Source organism: Bos javanicus, chromosome X (assembly GCF_032452875.1).
Source record: "Bos javanicus breed banteng chromosome X, ARS-OSU_banteng_1.0, whole genome shotgun sequence".
NCBI classification, from domain to species: Eukaryota; Metazoa; Chordata; class Mammalia; order Artiodactyla; family Bovidae; genus Bos; species Bos javanicus.
In genome coordinates this window covers 59,742,052-59,756,755 of record NC_083897.1, presented here as the reverse complement: position 1 = coordinate 59,756,755, position 14,704 = coordinate 59,742,052, and the positions used below count along the sequence as shown (strand labels likewise).

Sequence of the window (14,704 nt, the reverse complement as noted above, 5' to 3'; positions counted from 1 at the left end):
CACTGGAGTGGGTTGCCATTTCCTCCTCCAATGCATGAAAGTGAAAAGTGAAAGTGAAGTTACTCAGTCGTGCCCGACTCTTAGCGACCCAATGGACTGCAGCCCACCAGGCTCCTCTGTCCATGGGATTTTCCAGGCAAGAGTACTGGAGTGGGGTGCCATTGCCTTCTCCCAGTGACTTAGCACAGCATGGCATAAATATAGATTAAAAATTATTTTCTATTCGCACTTTGAAGACACGGCACTTTGTCTTATTTCCATCATTGGTGTTGAGAACTCCAGTGTCATTCTTATTCCTGATCCTTTTATGTAATGTGTTTTTACTCCTCCTTATCTTCCCTGGAAACTTTTAAGGTTATCTCTTTATTCCTTATGTAATGAAATTTCATGATTATGCCTGGATTTTTGACATGTATTGTGCTGTACATTTGGTAGGGCCTTTCAATCTAGAAGTTCCTTCTGCCTAGAAAATTTTCTTTCTTTTTTTTTGATAATTTCCTCAACAACATTGTCTTTGTACTTTCTGGAAATACCACTAGTTGATATAAGATTGCCTGGGTTGATTTTTTTTTCTGGGTTGAATTTTTAAATTGTCTTATTAGTTCCCTTGTATCACTCGTATCTTTGTTGTTAGTGGTTTTTCCTGAAAGAGTTCCTCAATTTTGTGTTCTGACTCTTTTACTGATTAAATTTTTTTGCCATCATGTTTTTAATTTCCAAGAATTAATTCTTGTTTGATTCTATTTTGTTATAGCATCCTGCTTTTGTTTCAAGAATATATCATTTTCTCTTATTTCTCTGAAGATACTCATTATAGTTTCTTTGAGGTTCTCCTTTGCTCTTTGTGTCTCTCTCAGTTCCTAATTTTTCATACTTCTTTGTTTTGGTCTCTCTATTTAATCTTGGAAGCTTTCCTTAAGTGATGATCCTGGCTGTCTGGTTATATTTAACAATGAAGCTTTAAAAGAAGGATTTGAAGGTTTATGTCCATGGAGGGCATGTTGACCTGTAGGTTTAAGTATCAGGGAATTGACTTGCCAGCTGTTTTTTTGTGTGCGTGTCAATATCTGTAGATCTTGCCTCTTGGGCTAGTCACTTTCTTCAGAGAAGAATGCTTCGATCTCCTTCTGGGAGTTGTAATCCTGGTTGTCACTGTTCTAGGAGCCATGTTGGGAGAAGTAGACTGGGATTTTCATCATTAAGTATGAACACTTTAGCTTCATAATTCATTTTTCTATGGCTCACCTCATTTTCACTGTCCTTTGGGTCAAGTGTTCCAGCTCTGGAGCTGCTCTGAATCAGTTTAACCTGTTTCCTGCAGAGATTCGGCTCTCCTTGGTAGAGGTAGATGGCAGAAATCTAACTGTTCTGTACACACACATTCAAAGCTACCCCTCTTTTAGTGCTCTGCCTAACCCCCACTTCTGTGCATAGCGCCTCTAACTCCTAAGCCCTTCCAGGTTTCACAGGGGCAAATCTCCTTGTTGCTTACCAATATTCCCCTCTTCAGGTACTTAAATTTAATCTCCCTCCAGTCTGCTAAGCAGGTTTCTATCTTCATATTCTGTGGTTCAAGATTATAGATGTCTCCTAATACCATTAGTGGAGAAGGCAATGGCACCCTACTCCAGCACTCTTGCCTGGAAAATCCCATAGACAGAGGAGCCTGGTGGGCCGCAGTCTGTGGGGTCGCTAAGAGTCAGACAAGACTCAGCGACTTCACTTTCACTTTTCAGTTTCATGCACTGGAGAAGGAAATGGCAACCCACTCCAGTGTTCTTGCCTGGAGAATCCCAGGGATGGGGGAGCCTCGTGGGCTGCCATCTATGGGGTCGCACAGAGTCGGACACGACTGAAGCGACTTAGAAGCAGTAGCAGCAGCAATACCATTAGATGTGGAGGTTTACTGTTTCTGCTTCTTGTTCTCCTTGGTGTTTGGGAGTGATGTTTGAGAAGGGGAAGAGAGTGAAGAAAAAAATTTGATTTTTCTGTCTTTAATAAGGAAGCCATGAAAGGAAAATAGAAGTTACAAAAGGTATACATGATACTCTTTTATTGGTTAGTTTACCATCCATTAATTAATTTAGCATGTATTTATTAAGCTCAGTTATAACATGGTAAGTAAGAGCATGGGCTCTGAGGGAAAAGTACTGCAAATTTACTTAAGCTCACCATATCTTCACTAATTTTAAATTGGGAATAATAACAGTACCTACCTCATACAATTATTGTGAAGATTAAATGAGTTAATACACATAAAAGAGCTTGGCTGGCACCTAATGACTCCTCAATAAATGTTTATTGTTATTATTAATGTTGTTATTTTTATGATGATGATGGCCTAGGCATTCTGCAGGTAATGTAATGGAAAGCAAAATAGAAACAAGATCTTTCCCCCAATAAGGTGAACAGGTTTACCATTTCAGGATGCTAAGGACACTGGGTCTAAAACTGGGACTCTGTTATTTATTGGTGATGAAATCAAGACTGGAACAAGGATCTTGAATACTAACTTCTAGGACGATATTACCAGAGCCCTGTGCTCCTCTTCTGAAATACAAGCAATAGCAGCTATCATGTAGTCCACGCTTATTTTGTAGCAGGTAATTTACATAAATGGTCTCATTGAATCCTCAGTCCAAGCCTATAAATGAGGTATTATCAAGTGTATGGGGTCGCAACGAGTTGTCATGACTAAGCGAGTAAACTGATTGAAATCCATATATGGGTGATGAAACTGAGGCTCAAGGTAACTTGTCCACCGTCATACAGCTGGCAAGTGGCAGAGCTAGGATTCCAACTCAAGTCTAATACCAGAAGTACCAGAACCTGACCATTCAACCACACAATAGCCTTTTAAAAAATTAGATCATTTCCCATGTCTAGTACTTTACTCAAAGTAACATTACTAAGAGACTCATACTTTGATTTGAATGGATTTATTGGATCTGTTGGGGCTCCTCTGGTGGCTCACTGGTAAAGAATCTGCCTGCAATGCAGGAGACGCAGGAGACATGGGTTTGATCAATGGGTTGGGAAGACCCCCCTGGAGGAGAAAATGGCAATCCACTCTTGATTCTTGCTGGGAAAATCCCATGGACAGCGGAGCCTGGTGGGGTCGCAGTCCATAGGGTCGATGGAGTTGGACACGACTAAGCACACACACGCACACAGACACACACACATTAGATTGTTTTCCTCTAATAGAGGAGGTGATAGGACATTATGGAAACATGTAAAAATAGAAAAATAAATCTGAATGGAGAGATTGGGGGGTGGGATATCAGTGACAAAATTTCTAATTTGGTCTCAGCATGACTGGACAAGGATTACACTTTGTACCTTTATATATTGGCACAAAAAGACTTCTGAAATAAGGTTTTAGTTCCTGCCTTCTTCACTTTCATTGTATTCCCAATCCTTGTTTTCAGTGAAATTCTATTGGCTACAAATGCATGTTTCTAGAACACATATTTTGAATATTTTTTCCAAATGTGACCTTATTTGGCTAAGCAAAAGAAGTCCTCTGGATTTCTCAGCAAGCCCGGGGGACCTGAAGCTCCTACACGTATTGTTTTCCATTACTATAGATATGGGTGCTTAGCAGGGGGCTGCTAGGCTGATGGGGATGTGGTTAAGACTAGAGCTTTCCAGGATGGGGGCCTACCAGACAGGTTGTCCGAAAAGGTTGCCTGCCGCTCATAGTGGCTACAATTGTCTTTGTGCTTTATTCTATATAAAATAAGAGTGTGATGTTTATGAGTATCATGCCAAACAGATTAGGCTATTAGCCATTTCTTGGCTAAGTTCAGGAAATTCATTATTGGCGGTACCACCTTTAATTACAAGAATTCAGTTACCTTTTGGTTTCTTGATCTCTGTATGCACCTGGCTTTTTGTTCAAAGGTAATGTTGCCATTTTGTCCTTCAAATGGTGCTTTCCAAGCCAGGTGTGTATATATATATATATATGTGTGTGTGTGTGTGTGTGTGTGTGTGTGTATTTTAATGTACTTCCAAAGTCAAAATTCTTTGGAAGCATTTTGTGTCTTTTAAGCACAGTAAATCTGAACTGATAATAGTCAACTTAATGACAGCAAAAATCATTACACTGAACAAATTCAAATATCACTGCTCCTGACCCAGACCTTGATTTCCTGGACACAAGCTCCAGAAGGCCTAGGGTAGCTAAAATCACTGAAAGTCACTCAGTTGTGTCCAACTCTTTGCGACCCCATGGACTATACAGTCCATGGAATTCTCTAGGCCAAAATACTGGAGTGAGTAGCCTTTCCCTTCTCCAGGGGATCTTCCCAACCCGGGGATCGAACCCAGGTCTTCCACATTGCAGGTGGATTACCAGCTGAGCCACAAGGGAAGACCAAAATATCTGAGTAACAATGAAAGATTAAATCTCAATTATCATTCATTTATTCACAGTTCATTCATTCTGATTCAGGTCTATACAGTAGTCAAAACCAATAGGCTGAGTGGTTTCACCATTCTGATCTGTGATATAACAAGGTCATCTGCCTGACAAGTAGGTCCTGCTAATCCTGTCTTGCTTCTTTGGAACTATAGTCAGAAGCCAACACAGAGGGTTGTAAAGAATGTTCTTACTTCCCTTGTCCCATCCTTTACTTTTTCTTTTCCTCATTATGTGCAACAGCTGCAACTATAGAGCTTTTGCTACTAATGCTAACAGAGTATGCCTTTGGCTTACGGGAAGGGGCAGTTACCATTGTTGAAGGCACAGCAGGTAAAATGGCAAAACCAGCTAGAACACAAATCTAAGCCCTCACAGCGAGAGTGGGTCATAGTGACAGCCCCTCTTTTGCAAATGAATGCTATTGCCACAGCTGTGTTCTTTCCCTTAGCTTCAAGTCCCCCTACCATACTTTTTGTGGCTCTTTGTGTGTGAGTATGTGCATGTGTGTGTATATGTGTGTGATATGTGGTGGAAGCTAGAGAATCCTGCAGGATAAGCTTCAGGTTTCATTCATCTTGGGAAGTTACTGTCAGTGAGTTTTAACAGGGGTCAATCCGAGAGATCTGAGGGCAGCGAGGGCTGGTCAGCTGAAAATCCCATGGGATGGGTCAGCCTTGAGGTGAGGATATTGTTTTTAAGAGTTCAAATCTTTGCTTTTGGTGGTAGGTTAGATGCAGTCCCTTTCCCAGAAGGCTTTGTACCTTTCGAAACAGAATACTAGCATTCTCCCTGCTTTCAGGGACTTGCTGCCCTGTGGGTTTTTACTCATTTGTTTTACTAGTATTGATTTTATCCTCTACCTTCCAGCCTTCACTTATTGTCATAACCTACCAAGCCCCAGGGAACAGGCAGACTCTTGCAGAAATCCTAAATACAATTAACTGGAGCATCTGAAAATGTCAGGAGGGAGAGTTAGTGCAGCCCCCTAAAGGGGCCTCAGTGTGTGCTAGGCAACTAAGTGTGGATGCCTTAGTGGCAGCACATGTCATCCATTCACCATGCTTATTTCTATAGTGTGTGTTAAGGTAGGGTGGTGAAGGGGGATCATTGGAATAAAGCTCAGAAAATTGAGATGTTGGTTTCTTCTCTGCTATTAGTTAGCTCTGTTGCTGGGGCAAGGTCTTTGGCTTGAACAACTGGAAGAATGGAGTGGCTTTTAACAAAAATAGGAAAGCCTTGTTGTAAATGGAGCACAAAGATTTGAGATAAAGATCAGGAGCTTGATTTGGGAGAGATACCAAGTAAGCAGTTGACTGTATGAGTCTAGAATTTAGGAAACAGGTCTTAACTGGAAGTGTACATCTGGGATTTATGGCATAGAGTGGTATTTAAAGCCAGGAGAGCAGAAGAGATCACCAAGGGAGTTAGTTTAGATAGAGAAGACCAAGGACCAAGGACTGAGCTGTAGGCACATCAATGATAGAAGGTCAGAGGAATTAAGAAGAACCTATAAACAAGCCAAACAAAAAAGTCTGCAAGCCAAATTGCTCCCTGAACTAGATCATGATTTGGGAAGTTTCACAGGAGTTCAGAACTAGAAGAGACCATAGAGAATATGTATTTCAATCAAGAATGCTAAAATGAACAGAATCAACAGACTTGGGTTCTAGTCCTGATTTTATGCCTAGGTGAGTGACCATGACCCTTGCAGGACATTTGATCCTGTCCCAAATATCCGTAAGAAATTTGGTCCACACCAAAATGTCCTTGATATTTGGTCATGACCAAAACACCTATCTACATTTGGTTCATAATACATTTGGTCCTTGCCAAATGGTCCTTGATATTTGCAGGACCATATAGTCATGTTCAAAACAGCCATAAGATGTTTGGTCCATGCCAAACGTCCTTGATATTTGGTCTTCTCCAGAACCATTTGACATGGACAGAATATGCTCATGGACATTTTGGACAGGAACAAATGGTCCTGCAAATATCAAAGAGCTTTTGATGTGGACCAAAATCTTATGGCTGTTTTGCTGTTTGTTTGTTGTTTTAGTTACTAAGTCGTGTCTGACTCTTGGCAACCCCATGGACTGTAGCCAGCCAGGCTCCTCTGTCTATGGGATTTCCCAGGCAAGAATACTGGAGTGGGTTGCCATTTCTTTCTCCAGGGGATCTACCTGACCTAGGGATTGAACCCTGGGTTCAATCTTTACCACTGAGCCACCTGGGAAGCCCATATGACTGTTTTGAACAGCAAACCAAATGTTTGCTAGTCGACCTTGACCAATCACTTAACATTTTTGGGACTCCTTTTCATATCTAGGAAGTAAGATAGACTGGATGACTCCATTCATGATTATGTATCCTCAATTTAGAGAGGAAGAAATTGAAGCCCAGAGAGGGGAATAGTGACTTGTGCAACATATGGCATTAGGAAAAGACCCACAGGCCAGTGTGTCTTCTTCTATACTGTTGGTCTTGAATCCTGTGTGAATATTAAAATTTCTGGGGAGCTTTTCATAATTCTGATTACTGGGTTCCTAACCTAAAGTGTTTCATTTTGTTAGCTGGGTTGGGTTTGGCATCAGTATTTTTGACATTCCTTGGGTAATGCTAATGTGCAGCCAGGGTTGAAAACCCCCTGCTCTTCATTTTCAAGACATGACAGTGTTTTGCTAGCTGCTACACCTCTCTGCATCTTCATTTGTATTTCTAACAAAAAAAACTAATTCACTCAATTTTAAACCCTTTTATTCAGATGAAGATTGTTACAGGAGGATAGCTTTCTAGACTTTGTGAAACTGAAGCAGCAAATATTGGCTTTCCCTGAAGCTCAGTAAAATGGCATGACCATAGCTTTCTTGAACTCCATCCTAGAAGTGAAATGTTATGAGAAACCATGAAGCCAGTGTTGGGGCAAGGCGGGTGGGGGGGATCATTCACTTTTCTTATCCACCTTTTTGGAAAATGGATACAAGGTTTGTTCCAAAAATAAACTTTCAAGGTTAATGAGTGAGGTATCAGACACAATAAACAAATGCTTTTTTAAAAAATCATATTTATGTAGGAGGAAGAATCATGTTGTTCACTGTAGCAGCCTTACTGCTTTACAATGGCTTCTCACCAAAGCTTTGCCACTTTGCACAGCAGTAGATTATGGGGTTTTTTGATTAAAAGCCACCTTCGCCAAACACAACAACATTCGGCTCTGTATTTGTGGGTGTGTATGTGTCAATATGTATGTCTGCATGTGTACGTGTGGGGGTACATGTTTAAAACTGTATTGTAGTGTTAACTTTCTCTGGAGTGCATGTATCTAAGAGAATAACCATTTTGAATAAAGTCGGGACAGAGACATGGACTATGGAGACACATTATTTACAGTCTTACCACATATACCAACCACTCTAGTAGTCCCAACCAAATGATTTTACCATGCATAATGCCCCGGTAATTAACCTGGTAAATTTCTTTTGAGTGCCTCTTGTCTATTTCATACTTTTTTTAGCCACTTTATAACTCTAAATCACTTTCTTAGTTTAGAAGCATAAAAATATATTGTGTATGACTTGGTTTGCTCATAAAATTGTCATATTTAATATATTTAAAGATGTGAAGGCCTGGGGGAGAAAAACAGAAAAAATCAGGGGAGAAACCAAGCAAGTCCTGAGAAACAATTGTTGTTTTTTTTTCCCCCTCTGGGTCTTCATAGCTCACCTCCACTCAGACGTGCAGCCCATAATAATGAACACAGGCTTGGAATATACTCTGAGATTGCTCTAGGGCAACTAGGGCTCAAGATAATTGTAATTTTTAAAAATAGGTTTCGCCGTTGTTTGGAACCATCTACAATTCAATTTACTTTATCGCACAAGCCATGAATAATGCTATGAAAGAAAATGGATGGGCTAGTGCTGCCAGCCTGGTTCAGCATTCCAGAAACATGCAGTTCTATGGATTCAACCAGTTGATAAGGACAGATTCAAATGGAAATGGAATTTCAGAATATGTAATCCTGGACACCAACTGGAAAGAATGGGAACTCCATAGTACCTACACTGTGGACATGGAAACGGAGCTGCTACGATTCGGAGAGACCCCTATTCACTTTCCTGGTGGCAGGCCCCCTCGAGCAGATGCACAATGCTGGTTTGCAGATGGGAAGATCTGCCAAGGAGGTAAGGAATGGAAAATCACAGTTAGTCAATTTGGCTCAGCTTGGGTTACAGGGAACCTGTTTAGGGGAAGGCATGTTTTAATGTTGGGACACTACAGAATCAATCATTTGCAGTCAGGTGACGTAAACAGCTTGGAACTCTATGTAGTTAATTTAAAATAATAAGGACAATGAGAGGTACTTTGCAGCCTTGAGTAACCATCCACAATTTAAAAGCTGCTCGCAGTCATTTTTAAAAGGATTCCACTCCCAAAGAGATTTTTCTAGTAAGAGGAAGGCATGATGCTTTATCTTGGTCTTTTGTATGCTATGATCTGCAATTGTTTCCCTTGCTAGAAAATTTACCTGTCCTTCCCTTGATGTATCCAAATCCTGTCAATCAGGTTCCACCATGGAAATACAATTTCTCCACCCTCTCCTCTCTGAACTCCCATTTAACTAAAAGTCTGCACCTCACAGCTTAGTACAAAATTGCTCTCCAATTGTTTCTTGTGTATTGATTGTGTCTCTTCCTCCCAAATGGACTGCTCCTGGAGGGCAGGGACCAGAGCTAATAATTCTTATGCCCCACCCTCAACCACCCAACACGGTCGGCATCCCATAATACTGGCAGTTTGATTGACTGATGGAAACCCTCTGGTTTGTGGAGGTGGGGACACTCCATCAAATCTCCAAGAGCCAGAGGAGAAATTTGGAAGGATCTATATTATTCCTATGCAGGTATACCCCACACCTTTCTAAAACCAAATGAATCTATTTGAATTAGACTTCAACTTCTCTTTTGCTTTAGCACCTCGCTACCTCTTCACTTGCATCATTTCCCTCTGAAATCTTAGTAATCCATCCAAACACTTAGCTTTTGCAGAGGACAATTTACATCCTAGTGAAAACAATAATTATCAAAACCAGGCTCAACCTTGAAGGACAAGTGCTACATTTTTCATCTATAACTCACAAGGTCTGTGGGCTTGGGTGGATTAAAAAGATATTTTATTTTATGAAGGCAACATAATACCTTTCACAGATGAAATAACATATTTATTCTCAAGAACTATATCGCTGTTCAACTTAAATTAAGGTACTCAGAGTTTTCCATTCATGAACTTTTTTCTCCAAAGAAACACCTGGGTCAGCCTTCATTCATGTGATTTGTTATTGTCAGAGTGGTGAGTAGTTTTGCTTCAGAACAGTGAAATTGCTTTCTGTGTTCATAAAGTCAACAAGACAGACTGTATTGGAAAAGAATAGAAATAAGTTAGGTAGATGTAGCTTGATTTTAGAGTCACCAGAAAGCATGAGGAGTCGCTCCGTGGTGCCCTTTATTTACAGCCTCTTTCTGATGCCATTCTTTCCCTTCCTTTTCCTCTCTGCAGGCATCAGCCCTACTTTTGCTTTGATGGTCTGCCTTGCTTTGCTTATAGCCCTGCTGTCTATTAATGGATTTGCTTACTTTATAAGGTACTCTTTTTTTTTCTTTTTGTATATAAAACTACAAGCCCATAATAGCCTTGTTAATATTGATTTCCGGGAAGTCATGTTTCAGTACAATTGCCTCATTACATGACCCACTGATTTTCTTTTTTCCATAGTGATTTACCATCCCTACCGGCTCCATTTAGAGTGAAGTGTTTTCATGATGCCAAGAATAACTTCCTCAGCTGTGATTGTCAGTGTTGTTGCCTATGAGTTGATCTGGCTCTCAACGGTATCGTGAAATAAGAGAGCTAGTACTTTAGGGACTGCTTACCCCGATCTGTGCTCCCTTTTCCACTGGCAGAGTCTCCTAGAAACACTTCCCTCCGCAAATGGTATGGACTGGGATATTTTAACAAGTTCAAAGAATTAGGCAAACTTTGGCTAGAATCTAAGATTTAGGAATAATGGCATAAATTCACAGGACTGTAAAGGGGATTAAATAAACCAAAGCCAATAAAGTACCTAGAACAATACCTGCCTCACAGTAGGTGCCCAAGAAATGGTAAATCTCAACTCTTTCTCAAGCACATGGAACTCTCCTGCTGATTGTTAGGAACCCAGAATCCTTGCTTTGAGAGTCATCACTTTTGCCCAGGGTATCCTATTGCAGATTTTTACTATCATTCTTGCTTGGACAAAATCTGTCCTAGCTAATCATCACCATCATCATTAACATCAGGTCTTTATCTTTCTTCTTCAGATCCTTAAGTTCATGACCAACTATTCTGATGAACTAATTCAGGATCAGGGATAAATGGCTTAAGCTGGCTTTATAATATGACACCCCTTTCTTATAATCTTCACACTTCAACAGTTGATTCCTCCCCACAGTAGGATGATTTTGGAAAAATTAAATCAACCACAACTCTCCCACGTTACCCTTTCTACTCTGCAAGCCGCACCTTTGTTATCTCTTTGTAAGGGTGGTCCTAACAACAATATGACAAGAACTTGGTGGGGAATGGGGTGGAGCTATTTGCATAAATTTCAAGGAAAAAAGTGTCTATAGAGTGTCTTAAGTATCTGTGTAAATTTGGACAAGACACTATTTCTCTTGGCCAGAATTTTCTCATTTGTATAATGAAGGACTTGGATTAGATGATCTTTAAGAGCCCTTCCAGCGCTGATATTCTAACAAGTATGTAAAATCCTGGATTGAAACTGACAGGTGTTATTCCTAGTGTTTAGTATGTTAGCATCACTGTGAAAAACTACTATTATCCAGTCTCCACAGTATTAGAGACTTGATAGAGCCAAACAAAGTTGTAGGTAGCTTATGAATTGTTAAAGCACACTGGATAAAGATGATAGTTTAAAGTTTTTCTTTTGATTTCTGTGACGGTGACATACCCCTACTCAGAACAGAAATTTAATGTTTAGCTGCTGCCAAGGAATAAAGTATTTAATTAACATCATGAGCTACTTTTAGTGAATATAAATACCCTCCAATCAAAATCTTCCTCCTCTAGAGAGATTTGAAAAGGAGTAGGCTCTAGCTCCCCAATGGCAAAAGATGGCATGGCAGGGTGGAAAATGGAGTCACTCAGCTGCTTATGTTATTTGACAACTGCCCCCCACCCCCAGCAAATGACTGATCTGACTGGTCTTTCCCATGAAATGGACTGTTCTTTGGGCTCAGAGGGAGCCTGACCTGTAATTCTTAGGGAGGGAAGAAAAAAAGAAAAAAAAAGTCATGGAGGGGGGGATTTGTTTGGAGCTTGTAGGCTGAAGGGCAAAGAAGACTGGAGAGGGAGATGATTGGAGAGGGAGATGATTAGAGAGGAAAATGATTGGAGAGGAAAATGAGTTTGAGACAATTGGTACTTCAAGTGGTCACAGAAAACTCAGAGACGGGAGAGAGGCACATCATTTCCCAGAGTCACTTGGGTCTTGGTTCTTCAGCTAACAAAGCACAAAAGATGCCCTCTCTTCACTGCCTTCCTCCCTCTCTCTGCCCACCACGGCTGCAATCAGAAGAGCTGAGCGGCTGATGAGTTTCGGTAATAGATGGTGATTACTTGCAGGAGAGTGGCTCTCTGTTCCTTCCTTTTCTCTGTGTTTTGATTGTTTAAGTTTTTTTTTTTTTCTTTTCAAAAAGAAAGACGTGCAAAGAACCCAACCACCCCAAAACAAAGGATTCTTTGAACTCCTCCTTTCTCTTTACTCCGAACCAGATTGCCTCGCCTTTCTATAAAGCTCTCCCGTGCTTTGTAATACTAATGATGATAATGGTAATAATGAGCTCTTATACTTTCATAGTGCTTCATGCTTTTCAGAGCACTTTCACATATATTATCTCATTTGGTTTTCAAAACAACTCTGTAAAGCGAGTAATGCAAGGACTATTATCCTGCTGAAGAGATGAGGACACTGGTGCATGAAGAGGTTAAATTATTTATCCAAGGTTATCTGGTTAATTAATGACAGAATCTGCACTGCATCTCAGATCTCTGGATTGGGGGGTCCAGTTGTCTTTCTACTAGAGTGTATTCTGTAGCATGATTATTTTTACAGGTGTGCCTGCCTTAAGACAATTCATTGCACATATGAAATAGATAAGTTAGGGAGTGATGCTTTACTTTGCCAAAAGATTCATGTGCTCTACCCAAGAATTCACTACAGGGCTCTTTTAATTTTCTCTGCAGGGCAGCAGCTTCCACAATGATAAGGGACATATTTGTTGGCAGACAATTAGAAACACATTAATTGTTTGTTTACAAATCAGTGGAATCACTGAGAAAAACTGTCTGGGTTGTTGGTACTTAAAGCTACAGTGACACCTCAGACTTCTTAGAGAAACCTGACAAAGCATTCTTTTTTTCTGACAAAGCATTTTGATTCCCCCCATTCTGGCTGTCTGCTTTAATGCATTCCACAGGGTGACCGTTAAGGGATTATGGAAAAAGTGAATCCAAACTAGCTATCAGAGCCCCCAAGATGAAACAGAACAAAACAACCACACGAACTAATCCCAAGATTCCCTCGAGATCCTCAGGTTGCCCAGTTAGCTCAGCTGAGGACCTACCTGACACTGTGGGTAGACATCATAAACTTCTGTGTCTACTAATTGATTTGTTAGAAATAATTGCATTCTCCACAAATTAATGGGCATGTTTGGAGAGAATCAGGTTTAAACTGTGTCTATGTAATGCTCAGACAAGAGACCAATTCAGTCAAAGGAAAAAAAAACCAGTCAGCCCATTTGTTTGGAATCATGTAGACAAAGCAGCCAACTGATTGAATTTTTCCACTTTTCAACCTGTTGCTTTGGCAACTTTGCAAGACAAGTGGTCTTGTGGGCAGGAATCTGGGCCCACAGCCAGACACCCAGGATTCAGGCTCCAGCTCTGCCTCAGGCAATGGTATCTCACACAATTTGCTTAATTTTGTTTTGTTTCTTTAATATTTTTTTGTATTTGTAAAATTGAGATTAATGATTCTTGGCCCTGGTATCATTAGAATATATGGCAAATAGAGAAATATAGAATATATGGCAAATGAGAAAAGGTGTTTTATTCTTTAAAAGTATTCAGAGGTGTTGTTTTGAATGTGCCCTTGACACGGAATCACTGTTTTAATCGTCTGAGATACCCATCCCTATGCAGCACCCTCCCTTCTGATACTTCTTTAATAGCATTTTCACTTTTCTCTTTCAGTCTTCATAATATTGAAAGTTATGAGGCCCAGACTTGCTCTCTCTCTTTGCTGTGGATATGTGGTAAACATCCCTGTGTGTTTACTCTGTCAATTATCTTGTATATTTTTTTAACTTCTATCATAGGGCAAATTTACCCCATGGTTTGCAAAATATCCAACCCCCATGACCTTCTGACTTTATGCTTGTTTCAGACATCGTATAAATAAAATCCAGTTGATTAAAGGACCCAACAGAATTCTACTGACTTTGGAGGATGTGACATTTATCAATCCCCACTTTGGCAGTAAGGTAAGGAACATCCCTTTCTCTTACTGTGTGGCCCCTGGTGGTATCCATAAGCCACAGGTGACTTTCAGGCACTTTGCATGTGGCTAGCTGAATTGAAATGTGCTGTAAGAGTAAAATACATGTTGGATTTAGAGGATAGTACAGAAACATGTAAAGTATTTAATTCTAATATTTAAAAATATTAATGACATGTCAAAATGATAATACTTTGGATATATTGGGTTAAATAAAGCATATTACTATATTACTTGGAAGGAAAGCTATAACAAACCTGAACAGAGTGTTAAAAAGCAGAGAATCACTTTGCCGACAAAGGTCCAAATAGTCAAAGCTATGGTTTTTCCAGTAATGTACAGATGTGAGAGTTGGACCATAAAGAAGGCTGAGTACAAAAGAACTGATGCTTTCAAATTGTGGTGCTGGAGAAGACTCTTGAGAGTCCCTTAGACTGTAAAGAGATCAAAACAGTTAATCTAGAGGAAATCAACCCTGAATACTCATTGGAAGGACTATTGCTAAAGCTTAAGCTGCAATACTTTGGCCACCTGATGCAAAGAGCCAACTCATTGGAAAAGACCCTGATGCTGGGAAAGATTGAGAGAAGGAGGAGAAGGGGGTGACAGAGGACGAGATGGTTGGATGGCATCACCAACTCAATGGACGTGAGTTT

General features: G+C 40.2%; 1 protein-coding gene across 1 annotated transcript in view; it reads left to right on the top strand.

Annotated features, from left to right (window-relative positions):
* GUCY2F (guanylate cyclase 2F, retinal) overlaps window positions 1-14,704 on the top strand; it is a 92,127-nt gene that overhangs the window by 18,508 nt on the left and 58,915 nt on the right. Inside the window, exons 3-5 of the mRNA XM_061409412.1 lie at window positions 8,259-8,613; window positions 9,986-10,070; window positions 13,938-14,034. Of these exons, the coding sequence (XP_061265396.1) occupies window positions 8,259-8,613; window positions 9,986-10,070; window positions 13,938-14,034 (537 nt within the window). The remainder of the gene's footprint in view (window positions 1-8,258; window positions 8,614-9,985; window positions 10,071-13,937; window positions 14,035-14,704) is intronic.